Source organism: Macaca mulatta, chromosome 2 (genome assembly GCF_049350105.2).
Source record: "Macaca mulatta isolate MMU2019108-1 chromosome 2, T2T-MMU8v2.0, whole genome shotgun sequence".
Lineage (NCBI taxonomy): Eukaryota > Metazoa > Chordata > Mammalia > Primates > Cercopithecidae > Macaca > Macaca mulatta.
In genome coordinates, this window is record NC_133407.1 from 161818270 (window position 1) to 161835047 (window position 16778).

Genomic DNA, 16778 nt, shown 5'->3' on the forward strand with positions numbered 1-16778 from the left:
AGAATTGTGTTTCATTCATCCTTGTCTTTTTTGTTTATCTAGAACATAGCAAGTGCTCAAAAAATATTTGCTAGTTGAACTGACTCCATTGCCTTTTGTTCCTCAGAAATGTGTATTTGTCCAGGGTATGCTAGATAGCTATTTCAAATGGAGAGATAGGTGATGAAGAGGTGACCTAAGGACTGAGTGACAATAAGAGTCAACCCAAGATCAGGGGAAACAATATTCTAGGCAGTGGAAAGATCTTGTCAGGAACAATCTTGGCATGTTTCAGAAGCAAAGATTGCTAGTGTAGTTGTAACTTATTGGTCAAAGGAGAAGAAAATGATCAATGTGGCTGGGCACAGTGGCTCACACCTGTAATCTCAGCATTTTGTGAGGCCAAAGTAGGGGGATCACTTGTGAGTTCGAGACCAGCCTGGGCAACATAGTGAGACCCAGTCTTGACAAAAAAAAAAAAACTAGTTGGTCATGGTGGCACATCCTGTAGTTCCAGCTACTAGGGAGGCTGAGGAGGGAGGATTGCTTGAGCGCTGGAGGTTGAGGCTGCAGCGAGCCATGATCACATCACTTCACTCAGCTTGGGTGACAGAGTGAGACCCTGTTTCAAAAAGAAAAAAAAGAAAAAAGACGGAAGGACCATCAAATTGAATTAAATTCTGGAGGAAAAAGGATTCAGGCAAACAAACATAGAAATTACCAGAGCCCAGGTCTACTAACAGGAAAAAGTACTTTCTTTAGGTCAAAGATAAAAATTGTTTTTTATCTAATTATAACACATAGTATGTCATTTATATTAAATTGCATTCTACTGAGTTTCCTCATATTTCATAGGTCGCCCATCTCATTGCGTTTGCTGCATCCTCCTCTTCTCCAAGCCTCCAATGTTGGAGGGCCCCCAAGCTCACTCATTCCTTGACCATTTCTCTCTCTCTCTCTCTCTCTCTTTTTTAGAGATGGGGTCTCACTCTATGGGCCAGGCTGGAGTGCAGTGGTGTGATCATCACTCACTGTAGCCTCAAACTCCTCGGCTCCAGCAATCCTCCTTACCTCAGCCTTCAGAGTAGCTGGGACTACAGGTGCACACCAGCATACCCGGACCTACATGATCTGATCCCTAGCTTCCTTTGACTGTATATTTTACCTCTTTGCCCCTTATTCTTGTCATACTGTCCTTCTTGCTCATCGTTTCTCTATACACATTCACTTCTTGGGAAATCTCTTCCAGTTTCATGGCTTTAAATACCATATATATGCTGATGATTCTCAAGTTTATATTTCTAGCTCCAACCTCTTACCTGATCTTCAGACTCATATATGAAACTGATAACTTAATGTCTCTAATGGATACCCATTAGCATGGGTAGAAGCTCAACATATGCAAAACAAAACTCATACCAGAAAACTTTTCTTATCCTAGTCTTTGCTATTTTTAGAAAATTGCATCATGATTCATCCTTACTACTTAGGACCAAATCTAGGAGTGAGTTTTCCTTTTCCTTTTCTTTCCTTTCCTTTCTCTTTCTCTTTTTCTTTCTTTCTTTCCTTCCTTCCTTCCTTCTTTCCTTTCCTTTCCTTCTTTCCTTCTTTCCTTCCTTCCTTCTTTCTTTTTCTTTTTCTTTCTTTCTTTCTTTCTTTTCTTTCTTTCCCTCCCTCCCTCCCTTCTCCCTCCCTCCCTGCCTTCCTGCCTTCCTTCCTTCCTTCCTTCCTTCCTTCCTTCCTTCCTTCCTTCCTTCCTTCCTTCCTTCCTTCCTTTCTTCCTTCCTTCCTCTCTCTCTCTCTCTCTCTCTCCCTCCTTCTTTCTTTTTGAGACAGGGTCCTATTGTCCAGGCTGGAGTACAGTGGTGTCATCATAGCTCATTGCAGCTTCAAGCACCTGGGCTCAAGGGATTGTTCTGCCTCAGCCTCCTGAGAAGCTGGGGTTACAGGTGCACACCACCACACCTGGCTAATTTTTTAATTTTTATTTCTTGTAGAGAGGGAGTCTCATTATATTGCCTAGAATGGTCTTGAACTCCCGACTTCAAAGAATCTTCCTGCCTCATCCTTGCAAAGAACTGAGATTGCAGGTGTGAGGCACCACACCTGGCTCTTTTCTTTCTTTTAAATTGTGTATCCAAGCTACACTCTAATATTGTCAGTTCTAGCTTAAAGTTTAATTCCAAGTCAAACTGTTTCTCTCCACTTGCACTACTATCACCTTGTACCAGTCACGACCACCTATTGCCTGAACTATTGCAAAAGCCTCCTAACTGAACTCCCTACTTCTTTTCCTTCCTGCCTATAGATAATTTCCCCCTCAGCAGCCAAAGTGATCTTAAATGATCACATTATGTCACTCTCATGTTCTAAGCTTCCAATGGTTTCACATGTCACTTAGAATAACATCGAAATGTCTTACAATGGTGAGTCATATATGTCCATATATAGTCATAGAGTCTTTAATATGCAAATGTTAAGAAAAACTGCATATTGCAGTTTCAGTCAATGACAGACCAAATATGCGATGGTGGTCCCATTAGATTATAATGCTGCATTTATACCTCTTTTCCAATTTGTGTGTCCACATTTTTTTCAAAAGAATTATTATGTCATTCACTTTTTAAAAAATTGATACATAATAGATATAGACATTTTCAGAATACATATAATTTGATACATCTATATAATGTGTAAAGTTTTTGTACCTTTTCTATGTTTAGATATGTTTAAATATACAAATACCATTGTGTTACAATTGCCTACAGCATTCAGCACAGTAACACGCTGTGCAGGTTTTTAGCCTAGAAGAAACAGTCTACACCACATAGTTTAGATGTGTAGTAGGCTATACCATAGGTTTGTGTAAGTACACTCTATGATGTTTGCATAATGACAAAATTGCCTAACAATGCATTCCTCAAATGTATCCCTGTCATTAAGTGATAAGTGCTAGAATATAAGCTTACATTATGACGTAGTTTCCAAAAACAACTCATGTTACCTTACACTGCATTAACAGAAGTGCATTGTTTGAAGAAAGGCAAGTGCTAGTTCTTCCAGTCAGACTACTTTGGAATGTTATATTTGACTCCAGGTATTTCATATTAAGATATCTTAATATTAATTGCTGTATTTCAGATAAAGAATGTTTTTCAGAAGAGAGAAAGTAGGATGGTAAAAGGACAAATTACGCCTGGTGAGGAACCATTACAGGAACCGAGAATCTTTAACTTGAATACTTGATGATTAGGGAAGAGCCATGAAAGTTCCCCCCAAATAGCTAAACATCTGCCACATGAAAAAGGTGGTAATACTTATTCTTTTTTTTTTTGAGATGAAGTCTCGCTCTTGTCCCCCAGGCTAGAGTGTAATGACGCGATCTCAGCTCACTGCAACCTCCGCCTCCCGGGTTCAAGCGATTCTTCTGCCTCAGCCTCCCAAGTAGCTGGGATTACAGGCACCTGCCATCACATCAGGCTAATTTTTGTATTTTTAGTAGAGACGGGGTTTCACTATGTTGGCCAGGCTGGTCTCGAACTCCTGATCTCAGGTGATCTACCTGTCTCAGCCTCTCAAAGTGCTGGGATTACAGGCGTGAGCCACCGTGCCCGGCCGGGTGTTATACTTTTTCTTATTAGCTACAGGGGAGGAAAAAACAATGGTAGGAGGTTTCAGAGAGGAAGCTCAGCACTTACAAGGAAGAACTGCTCAACAGTTTTATCCAAACCAGTGTTCTGCAGAATACTGTAACATGTTAATTTAAACAAGGTATCTTATGTCTTTACTGCAGGATATCTCAGAGTCTTTAATATGCAAATGTTAAGAAAAGGATACAGTATGCCACATTTCCCAAACTTATTTGTCCATAGACACTTCTATTTACAGAACTGTGTTAATGTCTCTTGAAACAATGGTCATAGAACAGTTTGGGTTAAAGCTATTTAAAAATGAACAGGCTGTCTTCTAAAGGAGTAGGGTCAGGTTCACATCAATATATCTGGAAAAACTGGTTGGTCTTGCTGCCACTCTTGTACTTCTGAAATGCTTGTCATTAAAACTGAAGTATATAAAGCTTGGGCACTTAGAGTAATTTCTCTTACCTGTTAACAGTAACATTATCTGTTAATATTAACAGGTACCTGTTAACATTAACATTGCTACCTGTTAACATTAACAGTATGAGACCCAACACTGTTCTACATGAGAATAATGTTTTAAAACCAATGGAAATGAGGCTTTCTAGAACAGTGATTCTGAACTTTTTTCCTAGTAACACACTGCACAGTCATGACATTTCCGTGTCTGTCCTCTGATTCATCCATTGTGTGTGAGGTAATGTTTCTCAATATTTTTCATGACCACACACATACACAAACAAAACCCTCATGCTCTACCACCCCTACTCCCACAAATTTTGATAGGAACCTCATATAGGACCATGCTCCTCTATTGACTATTTCCATTTTAGGAGCTCAAACCTAGGCATTAATGTAACTCTTTTTGAATAAAAAGAAAATTTCTAGGCTTCAAGGAAGAAATGGTTTTAAAACACGGGAAAAGTAAATCAAGAAAGCAACATCAGAAAGGAACTACTACTTTGCTATTTTTGAGGCTAAATGGAAACATTAATAAAGGAAGTTGGACTTATAGAAACATTGTTGTTATTGAATATTTGCAGCAATAAGCAAGACAAGGTGTAATAATAAGAAAAAACTGGGTCAGCAAGGTTGATAAGACAAAGTTGCAAATTATAATTATTGTTTATACAACTGTTCACTGAAGGGCACAGTTCAGTGCCATAGAGGCTAAGAAGAATGTACTCTGTAAAAGAATGACTGGCTCTTCAGGATTTCTATAACCTACACCTGTTCCTGTTCTCCAGAACCATGTTTACTAATGTTTACTATCTCTAATCTGGTTTCCATGATCTATCCATACTGAGAAAGTAGTGTTTGGATAAGCAAATAAAATACTATCATAATCAGAAAGATATAACTTCTCCTGTGTTTTAATAAAATGACATTCTGCTTCCTATGATTTGTATTGACAGATTTACTAAAGTCTTATCAAACCTAGATAGCTGACAAACCAGGCCCTGGCTGGACCAGATCACATCATACATACCAATTCTTGAGGCCCCTGTGAATAGCATAATTACATTGCTTACAAAAAAAAAAAAAAAAAAAAAAAACTAGAAATACCATTCCTTTGTTATTCTGCAATTTTACCTCTAAATCAGTACCTCAAAAATTAGGGCCATCAGTCCTAAATGCCAGTTACCTATAAAGGAATTCCCATAACTTTGCATACCCACAGAGAATGATCTCCGTTATACATGTGTATTTTCATGGCCATTTGGAGACACCAGGCCAGCTCCAGCAACACTGCATAAGTTTTAATGAGTTCATTGATAGACAGGCAGACATAGAATCTCAGGGGCCTTGTTTAAAGATGTACTGGAAAACCAGTCCTGGAACTTCTGTCATTGCAGAAAGGTGGAGGAGATCAGCTCTGATATGCTGCTATCTCTCTTGTCTAATCCAGTAGAAGAAAAAAAAAATGCTTGAAGACAGGACCAGGAATTGGGGTCAGGACAGAATCCAGGGAGTCATCAGAGTTTTGTCTTCTTGGTCTCTAGGTTGATCATGTTCCCTTGGATGTGAGAAATCTGCTTATCTCCTGGACCCTGCATATCCTCTGTCTTTACAGGAACATAGTAGTAGCCCATGATGGAGAAGATCAGGCAGATCACCAGCAGGAGGCAGGAAAACAAAATAAATTCGGCCCACTGCAGGGGGAAATAAATATGAGAAGAATATGGAGAAACCTGAAACTAAAGAGATCTTTACAGGATGAGGACTGGGGAGCAGACTGACCTGGGATCACCAGTTCAACCACACTTTTGCTGGACAAAGACTGGGTTCACTGACCTCTCCTCACATAGGTATATTGTAGTCATTATTGCCACTTACATATGTCTGTTTTCCTGGTAAAGTCTGTGTATCTAACCCATTTCATGTCACAGCACTGGGTGGGGAATACAGGAAACAGAGATAGGTGGAAAGGGAGAAGAGGAAGCTGGAGGAAAACCTTGAGTAGAAATGAATCCTGCTTCCCTCAGATCCATACCTGTACCAGGCCACTGAACTGTGCCACAACAAGCACGATGATATTCCCAACTGCAATTGTCAATAGCCAAGCTGCCTGGAGTACAGATTTCATGCTAGAGGGAGCCTGGAGATGATACAAATTTGAAAGTAAACAAATTCCCTTCACTGCCCTCATGCCCCATGCATCCAGGAAACTTCTCCCACAAAAATTTTCAAGTTAGAACTTCCCTCATTAAGTTCAGCTATCACATTGATTCAGAGGGTGATAATAATGCAAACAATAAGAATAAGATGAAACTCCTAATTGAATATTTTTAAATTCATTATGTCATTTAATCTTCATTACAACCCTAAGAGATAAGTTCTATTAGTATTCTTGCACATTTAAAAAATAGCATTACAGACTGGGCACAGTAGCTCATGCTTGTAATCCTAGCACTTTGGGAAGCCAAGGTGGGCAGATCATCCAAGGTCAGGAGTTAGAGACCAGCCTGGCCAACATGGGGAAACCCTGACTCTACTAAAAATACAAAAATTATCCAGGCATGGTGGTGCGCGCCTATAATCCCAGCTACTCAGGAGGCAGAGGCAAGAGAATCGCCTGAACCGTGGAGGCAGATGGAGTCTCTCTCTGTCGCTTAGGCTGGAGTGCAGTGAGCTGAGATCGCACCACTGCACTCCAGCCTGGGTGACAGAGCGAGACTCCATCTCAGAAAAAAAAAAAAAAAAAAAAAAGCATTACAGAGAAGAGATAGTAATTTACTTGCTCAAGGTTACACAATAGGTCATGCAGTCAAAATTCGAACATGGGGAGTCTGACTCTGCAGCTCTTCATTTTAATCTTTAATCTCTTTCCTAGAACCCCAAAATCATAGACTCCCATGCTGCACTGTCATGATCTGGAGAGTCAAAATGTTCAGGTCATATATGTTCAGGGTCATAAATAAGGTACCCAAGGCCAAAAGAGATAACATACCTATTTAAGTCAGTGCTAGAATTAAAATTCACCATCCTTCAATCAATGTCTCAATTTCTACCTTCTATTTGCAAAAACTTACCTGAGAATAAGAAAACTCAAGACCTGTGACAGAGAACATGACCTCCCCAGCTGTAACCAGGGCATATTGTGGTAGCTGCCATGCAATAGACATTTTGTTGGCTGGAATGTCTTCAGTCTTCCAGGCCTGAAGACCCTGATTGGTGTTCTTAGTGAGAGAAAGAGAAAATGGACTTGTCAGTAGTCTCAAGTAAATATTCCTAACCACAGCATTCTACAATCTTATATCCATCCTTTGTGTATTTTCATTATTCTGCCACTTTCAGGAAATTGAGCATTTTTACACAATTCCAGCTTTTCAAAACTTCTTTTGGTAATATTATACTCACTTGCCTAGATTCAATCAGATATCATTATTGACAGAGACTTTAAATGAGAGAATATTTTGATATTGCAGTTTGGATTTCCATCATTTTGCCCTATCAGGCATTTTGATCCTGGGCAAAACTTTAAACCTAAAATGGCATCTGAATTATACAAACAAAGTAAGTTTTCAGAAAGCATTTTCTTGAGAAAAGCTTAATTTATTATTCCACTTTCTATGTAAGTACAATTAAAGTGCTTTTAACATTTGCTATTTTGATTTTTAATTTACTGAAATTACTTTTATTAGGATGAATTACTCTCTTGATAACACATTGAAGTTTTACTGGTCAATTTTTAAAAATCCGTATCAAATGCCACCTACTATTTTGATTTATCTTCATTGTCTTTTTTCTTTTTTGAGACAGGATCTTGCTCTGTCACCCAGTTTGAAGTGCAGCAGCACAATCACAGCTCACTGTAGCCTCAAACTCCTGGGCTCAAGCAATCCTTCTGCGTCAGTCTCCCAAGTAGCTGGGACTACAGGTATGTGCCACCATACCTAGCTAACTTAAAATGTTGAATTTTTTTTGTAGAGATGGAGTGTCATTATGTTGACCAAGCTAGTCTTGAGCTCCTGGCTTCAAGCAACCCACCTTCTTTGGCCTCCCAAAGTGCTGGGGTTACAGGCATGAGCCACAGTGCCTGGCCCAAGCCATTATTTTTTAACTCAAAATTTACACATTCAAATTTTGTCAAAAAGATGTATTTTTTCTCAATTTCAGAGCCTGCTAGCCTACCAACCAAAAAAAGTCCAGGACCAGACGGATTCACAGTTGAATTCTACCAGAGGTACAAGGAGGAGCTGGTACCATTCCTTCTGAAATGACTCCAATCTATAGAAAAAGAGGGAATCCTCCGTAACTCATTTTATGAGGTCAACATCATCCTGATACCAAAGCCTGGCAGAGACTCAACAAAAAAAGAGAATTTTAGATCAATATCCCTGATGAACATCGATGCAAAAATCCTCAGTAAAATACAGGCAAACCGAATCCAGCAGTATATCAAAAAGCTTATCCACCATGATCAAGTGGGCTTCATCCCTGAGGTGCAAGGCTGGTTCAACATATGCATATCAGTAAACGTAATCCAGCATATAGACAGAACCAAAGACAAAAACCACATGATTATCTCAATAGATGTAGAAAAGGCTTTTGACAAAATTCAACAGCCCTTCATGCTAAAAATTCTCAATAAATTCTGTATTGATGGAACGTATCTCAAAATACTAAGAGCTATTTATGACAAACCCACAGCCAATATCATACTGAATGGGCAAAAACTGGAAGCATTCCCCTTAAAAACTGGCACAAGACAGGGATGCCCTCTCTCACCACTCCTATTCAACATAGTGTTGGAAGTTCTGGCCAGGGCAATCAGGCCTGAAATAAATAAATAAAGGGTATTCAGTTAGGAAAAGAAGAAGTCAGATTGTCCCTGTTTGTAGATGACATGATTGTATATTTAGAAAACCCCATCATCTCAGTCCAAAATCTCCTCTAGCCGATAAGCAACTTCAGCAAAGTCTCAGGATACAAAATCAATGTGCAAAACTCACAGGCATTCTTACACACCAATAATAGACAAACAGAGAGCCAAATCATGAATGAACTCCCATTCACAATTGCTTCAAAGAGAATAAAATCCCTAGGAATCCAACTTACAAGGGGTGTGAAGGACCTCTTCAAGGAGAACTACAAACCACTGCTCAGTGAAATAAAAGAGGACACAAACAAATGGAAGAACATTCCATGCTCATGGATAGGAAGAACCAATATCGTGAAAATGGCCATACTGCCCAAGGTAATTTATAGATTCAATGGCATCCCCATTAAGCTACCAATTCTTCACAGAATTGGAAAAAACTAGTTTAAAGTTCATATGGAACCAAAAAAGAGCCTGCATTGCCAAGACAATCCTAAGTCAAAAGAACAAAGCTGGAGGTATCACACTAACTGACTTCAAACTATATTACAAAGCTACAGTAACCAAAACAGCATGATACTGGTACCAAAACAGTGATATAGACAAATGGAAAAGAACAGAGCCCTCAGTAATAATACCACACATCTACAACCATCTGATCTTTGACAAATCTGACAAAAACAAGCAATAGGGAAAGGATTCCCTATTTAATACATGGTGCTGGGAAAACTGGCTAGCCATAAGTAGAAAGCGGAAACTGGATCCTTTCCTACTCCTTATACAAAAATTAATTCAAGATGGATGAGAGACTAAAATGTTAGACCTAAAACCATAAAACCCTAGAAGAAAACCTAGGCAATATCGTTCAGAACATAGGTGTGGGCAAGGGCTTCATGTCTAAAACACCAAAAGCAATAGGGCTTCATGTCTAAAACACCAAAAGCAATGGCAACAAAAGCCAAAATTGACAAATGGGATCTAATTAAACTAAAGAGCTTCTGCACAGCAAAAGAAACTACCATCAGAGTGAACAGGCAACCTACAGAATGGGAGAATATTTTTGCAATCTACTCATCTGACAAAGAGCTAATATCCAGAACCTACAAAGAACTCAAACAAATTTACAAGAAAAAAGCAAACAACTCCATCAAACAGTGGGCAAAGGATATGAACAGACACTTCTCAAAAGAAGACATTTCTGCAGCCAATAGACACATGAAAAAATGCTCATCATCACTAGCCATCAGAGAAATGCAAATCAAAACCACAATGAATACTATCTCACACCAGTTAGAATGGCAATCATTAAAAAGTCAGGAAACAACAGGTGCTGGAGAGGATGTGGAGAAATAGGAACACTTTTACACTGTTGGTGGGATTGTAAACTAGTTCAACCATTGTGGAAGACAGTGTGGTGATTCCTCAAGGATCTAGAACTAGAAATACCATTTGACCCAGCCATCCCATTACTAGGTATATACCCAAAGGATTATAAATCATGCTGCTATAAAGACACATGCACATGTATGTTTACTGCAACACTATTCACAATAGCAAAGACTTGGAGCCAACCCAAATGTCCATCAATGACAGACTGGATTAAGAAAATGTGGCACATATACACCATGGAATACTATGCAGCCATAAAAAGGATGAGTTCATGTCTTTTGTAGGGACATGGATGCAGCTGGAAACCATCATTCTCAGCCAACTATTGTAAGAACAGAAAACCAAACACCGCATGTTCTCACTCATAGATGGGAATTGAACAACGAGATCACTTGGACACAGGAAGGGGAACATCACACACCAGGGCCTGTTGTGAGGTGGAGGAAGAGGGGAGGGATAGCATTGGGAGATATACCTAATGTAAATGACTAGTTAATGGGTGCAGCACACCAACACAGCACATGTATACATATGTAACAAACCTGCACATTGTGCACATGTACCCTAGAACATAAAGTATAATAATAAAAAAAAAAGATGTATTTTTTCTGTAAAATTTTGGTTCAAAAGAGATTTTTTTCCGGGTGAAGTTTTTGTTAATATTACCAAATATATGTGATTCCACAATCAACTTTTGTTTCTTTGGTGTAAAAGTACTTTAACTGTATTTATGTTTTTAGCTATGGTTGGTTTTATGTAGATTATATCTACTAATATCTTTTATTACAAATGAAATAACATTTTGAAAATTATATGTATATTTATTGAAGGGGCTCAAAAAGAAAACAGAAGAAAAAATTATATATATGTATTAGTCCTTTTTCACACTGCTGTAAAGTACTGCCCAATGCTGGATAATTTATAAAGGAAAGAGGTTTAATTGACGCACAATTCCACATGACTGGGGAGGCCTCAGGAAACCTACAATCATGGCAGAAGGTGAAGGGGAAGCAAGCTTGGATCTTCTCATATGGTGGCAGGAGAGAGAAGAGTGAGGAGCAAAGGGAGAAGAGCTCCTTATAAAACCATCATATCTCATAAGAAGTCGCTCACTATCATAAGAACAGGATTGGGGAAAGCGCCTCCAAGATCCAATCACCTCCCACCAAGTCTCTCCCTAGACATGTGGGGATTATGGGGATTATAATTCAAGATGAGATTTGGGTGGGGACACAAAGCCTAACCATATGAATATATTTCTTGAAGTAAAACTGTTATCAGGAATTAGGTGTAATATCCAGATACATGAGACAAAACAGCATAGTTAAAATATCATGGTCAAAAGTCCTTCAGATGAAAAGTCTTTGACATCTAAATGCCCTTAACCCTCTGAATCAAATGGTCACTGGGTCTAAAATAGTAAGATAAGGGAATCTTCTTTTCCTTTAGTTGACAGTGTAAATAATACCTAGGCATCTGTTTGTGTTTTCTCAGCATAAGAAGAGACTATGGCCAGAGCTTCTAAATCAAAGTCAGATACTTACATGTTCATAGGCAGGTAATTAAGTAAATGAAAGAGGCTGCAAGGAAATGATGAGGCCTATGATGAACTGGACAGCACAGGTCCCATCTAAAGGGCACAGCCACTACAGCACCAGACAGTTGACACAGTAATAGCTGTTAGGAAATCTTCTGATTTTTTTATTCCCAAGAAATGTTAGTAATACAACTTCTTAGCTGTAATCTCTTGAATTTATTGGCAATTAATTCTTTTGTTATTTTTGTCAATACTGTGCAGGCCAAACAAGACAGGACTATGAAAGAAATTGGGCCTCCAGACCCACAATTTATGGCCTCTACTGTAGATGCTTATTAGATCCTGGTATTCAGAAACAATACATATGGCCTCTATCTTGAGTGGCATATGAGAGACAGAAGAAACAGAAAATGGAATAACACCAGGAACACAAGCATTATGGGCTGAATCATGTCCCCCAAAACTCATATGTTGAAGTCCTAAAATCAGGTACCTCAGAATATAAACTTATTGGGAAACAGGTTTGTTATATATGTAATTAGTAACGTTGAAATAAGGTCATTAGGGTGGGTCTAATCCAATGACAGTTATCCTTATTAAAACGGGGGTAAATTTGGACACAGTCGGATACATAGGAAGAACACCATGTGAAGATGAAAGTAGATATTAGGATGATTCTTCTATACACCAAGGAATACCAAATATTTCCAGCAAATTGCCAGAAGCCATGGCAGAAGCATGGAACAGATTATTCACAGCCCTCAGAAGGAACCAATCCTACCAATACCTTCATCTCAGACTTCTAGCCACCATAATTGTGAGACAATGCATTTCTATCCCATAAGCCACTCAGCTTGTAGTGCTTTGTTACAGCAGCCCTAGAAAATTAATAGAATTATAGCCAGGCGCAGTGGTTAATGCCTGTAATCCAAGCACTTGGATTGAGGTTGAGGTAGAAGAATCGCTTGAGTCCAGGAGTTAAAGACCAGCTTGGTCAACATAGTGAGACCTCTTCTCTTTAAAAAAAAATTTTTTTTTAAATTAATTCATCAGGGTAGGACATGTCTGTAGTCCCAGCTACTTGAAAGGCTGAGACAGAAGGATCACTTGAGCCCAGGAGTTTCAGGCTACGGTGAACTATGATTGCAGCACTGCACTTCATCATGGGCAACAGGGCGAGACCCTATTTCTAAAAGAGAAGAAGAAAGAAGGAGGAGGAGAAGAAGGTGGAGGAGGAGGTTAATAGAATTAGGTTGGTTTAATATCTGAAAATCAATTGTTGTGATACACTATATCAGTAAAATAAGGGACAAAAACACATTACCATCTCAATAAATGCAGGAAAAGATGTATAAAATTCAACTCCTGTTCATGGTAAAACAAACAGAAAACTCTCCAACAAACTAGGAATAGAAAGGAACTTTCTCAGTCTGACAGAGTATCTATGAAAAATCCACAGGTTACACACTTAACGATAAAAGACTGAATGCTCTCCCCCTAAAAGTATTTCTGCTTTCACCACTTCTATTCAATATTGTACTAGAGGTTCCTGCCAGAGCAACTGACAAGGAAAAGAAATAAAAAGCATCCAGATTGAAAATGAAAAAGTAAAGCTATCTCTATTTGCTGATGATATGATCTTTTATGTAGAAGGCCTAAGGGATCCACTAAAAAAACCCATTAGCACTAATAAATAAGTTCAGCAAGATTGCACAATGCAAAATCAATAAGAAAAGTCAACTGTATTTCTGTAATTTGCAAAGAAAAATTTGAAAATGAGATTAAGAAAAGGATTCCATTAACCACAGCTTCAAAATGAATAAAGTAAGTAGGAATAAATTTAACAAAATAAATGTAAAATGTATACTCTGAAAATAACTTGTTCTGTGCATAGCGGTTCATGCCTATAATCTCAGCTACTCAGGAGAATGAGGAGAGAGGATCACTTGAGGCCAGAAGTTAGAGACCAGCCTGGGCAACATAGCAAGACCCTGTCTCTAAAAAGGAACCTTAGTCTGGGCATGACGGCTCACACCTGTAATCCTAGCACTTTGGAAAGCCAAGGCAGGAGGATTGCTTGAGGCCAGGAGTTTGAGATCAGCATGGTCAACATAGCAAGACCCCAATCTCTACAAAAAAAAAAAAAATTAACCAGGAGCAGTGGTACATGCCTGTAGTCCTAGCTACTCAGGAGGCTGAGGCAGGAGTGTCATTTGAGCCCAGGAATTCAAGGCTACAGTGAGCTATGATGGTGCCACTGTGCTCCAGCCTGGGCCACAGAATGAGACCTCATGTCTAAATAAAATAAACTACAAAAAATTGTTGAAAAAAATTAAAGAAGACCTAAGTAAATAGAAAGACATCTCATGTTCACTGACCAGAAGACTTAATATTGTTAATATGGCAATACTATTCCCTAAAATGATCTTCAGACTCAGTGAAATCCCTATCAAAATCCCAGCTGGCTTCTGATCTTACGATGATCCTAAAATTCATATGAAAATTCATGGGACCCACAATGGGCAGACCAATCTTAAAAAAGAAGAAGGCTGGAGACTCATACTCTTTGAATTCAAATCTTACTATAAAGCAACAGTAATTAAGACAGTATAGTACTGCACAAGGATAAACATACAGATCAATGGAATGGAATTGAGAGTCCAGAAAAATGGCCTTACATTTATGATCAATTGAATTTTGACACAAATGTCAAGACCATTTAATATGGGAAGAATAGTCTTTTCCAGAAATTGCCCTGGGACAACTAGATATACACATACAAAAGAATGAGACTGGACCCCCTACCTTATACCATATGCAAAATTTATCTCAAAATGAATTAACTCTAAAACTCTTAGAAGAAAACATAGGCACAGATTCTTTGGATTAGGTATGGCATCAAACACACAATCAACCGAAGAAAAAATAAATTGAACTTCATCATAATTAAAAATTTTTCTACTTCAACAGATACCATCAAGAAAGTTAAAAGACAACCTATTGAATGTGAGATTTTGCAAATTACATATGATAACAGATATATCTAAAAATATATAATGAATGCTTACAACTAATAAAAAATACAAATACCCCAATTAGAAATTAGGCAGAGGATCTGAAGAGATACTTCTTCAAAGAAAATACACAAATGACTGATAAAGACAAGAAAAAATGCTCCAAATCTTTAGCCATCAGGGGAATGGCAATGAAAACCACAATGAGATGCCATTTCACATCCACAGTAGAGTGGCTATAATAAAAAGACAGAAAACAAGTGTTGGTGAAGATGTAGAAAAACTGCAACTCATACACATGATTGGTGGAAATGTAAACAGTGCAGTCACTTTGGAAAAGTCCACAAATGGTTAAACATAGAGTCACCATGTGAGCCAGCAATTCCACTGCTAGTTACCTATCCAAAAGAAATGAAAACATATGTCCACATAAAAACTTGTACATGAATGTTCATAACAGCATTATTCCCAAGAGTCAAAAGGTAAAAACAATTCAAATGTACATCAATTGATAAATAAATAAAATGTATTATATCCATGCAATGGAATATTACCCGTCAATAAAAAGAAATGAAACACTGATACATGCTACAACATGGAAGAGCCTTGAAAAACATGCTAAGTGAAAGAAGCCAGACACAAAATAGCACATATTGTATGATTCCATTTACATGACATGTCCAGAATAGAAGAATTTATAGACAAAGTAGACTAGTGGTTTAAGAGGAAATGGGGAATGGCTGCTAATGGGTACGTTATTTTTGAGAGGGGTGACAAAAAGTGTTCCTAAATGGCACAAATCTGTGAATATAGTAAAAGCCATTGAATATATATTATTGGATATATATTCCTTCTATATAATGAATACTTATTAACATATATTGACTATACTAATATATTTAAAATCATTGGATACTTTAAGTGGGTGAATTTTATGGTATATGAATTATATCTCAATAAAACTGTTATAAAAATGGCACACCAAAGGGATCAAGTTAATTAAATTAATTAATTAGTAAAATAAATAGAACTTTTTAGATCGGGTTCTCATCAAACCTCCAGAAATGTTCTCTCTTTTTCTTATTCACTATCTTTTAGTCTTTAATACAGTGTGAATAGTAATGAAATAACAAAATTAAAGTCAAGATTGACATCAAAATTAAAATCAGAGGTACCCTGCCCTGACTGCTAGGACAACTGTTTTTGACAGACCACAATTAACTGATCCCCAAACTTTGTGTAGAGATTGACATTACTATCAGTTTCAGCATTTCAGACTGTGACATGTTAGCAGATCAAATTTCCAGAGAGTGAGAAGATCTGCATATGAAGCTGGTCAAGAAGACATGAATACTTTTTCATAAATCACTGTTGTTTGCTTGGAGACATAATGAGACTGGAGCAGGCCGTGGCATCTCACAGTGATGGCTCAAGATAAATTATGTCTCTCCTTCCCCAAGACCCTTTGCTTGTTGTTGATGTTATCTCTTAACATCCCCTACAGAGACAGTGGGCTTTCTAAAGTCATGTAGAGCCAGGTGCGGTGACTCATGCTTGCAATCCCAGCACTTTGGGAGGCTGAGGCAGGTGGATTACCTGAGGTCAGGAGTTCGAGACCAGCCTGGCCAACATGGCAAAACCCCATCTCTACTAAAAATACAAAAATTAGCTGGGCGTGGTCATGGGTGCCTGTAATCCCAGCTACTCCGGAGGCTGAGGCAGGAGAATCGCTTGAACCCAGGAGGCAGAGGTTGTAGTGAGCCGAGATCATGCCACTGCATGCCAGCCTGGGCGACGAGAGTGAAACTCCGTCTAAAAAAAATAAAAATAAAAATAAATAAAGTCACTGTAGAACCTGTCATCTTACACTAGAAATAAATATATGTGTCTGCTTTGCC

The 16778-nt window shown here is 38.3% G+C and overlaps 1 protein-coding gene and 1 long non-coding RNA gene across 7 annotated transcripts in view; one reads left to right on the forward strand and one right to left on the reverse strand.

Annotated features, from left to right (window-relative positions):
- SLC15A2 (solute carrier family 15 member 2) overlaps window positions 1-16778 on the reverse strand; it is a 94521-nt gene that overhangs the window by 38115 nt on the left and 39628 nt on the right. For 3 of the 6 annotated variants that reach the window (XR_013413339.1, XR_013413338.1, XM_077989894.1), the window contains exon 20: window positions 7151-7297. Coding sequence is in view for 4 of the 6 variants with exons in the window: in XM_077989894.1 (XP_077846020.1) it covers window positions 7151-7297 (147 nt within the window). In the remaining 2 variants the exon portion in view is untranslated. 6 annotated transcript variants of the gene reach the window in all.
- Window positions 5690-10945, forward strand: LOC144339400 (uncharacterized). The gene is made up of 3 exons (XR_013414386.1): window positions 5690-5926; window positions 7881-7998; window positions 8238-10945. It is a non-coding gene; the product is annotated as an uncharacterized LOC144339400 (long non-coding RNA).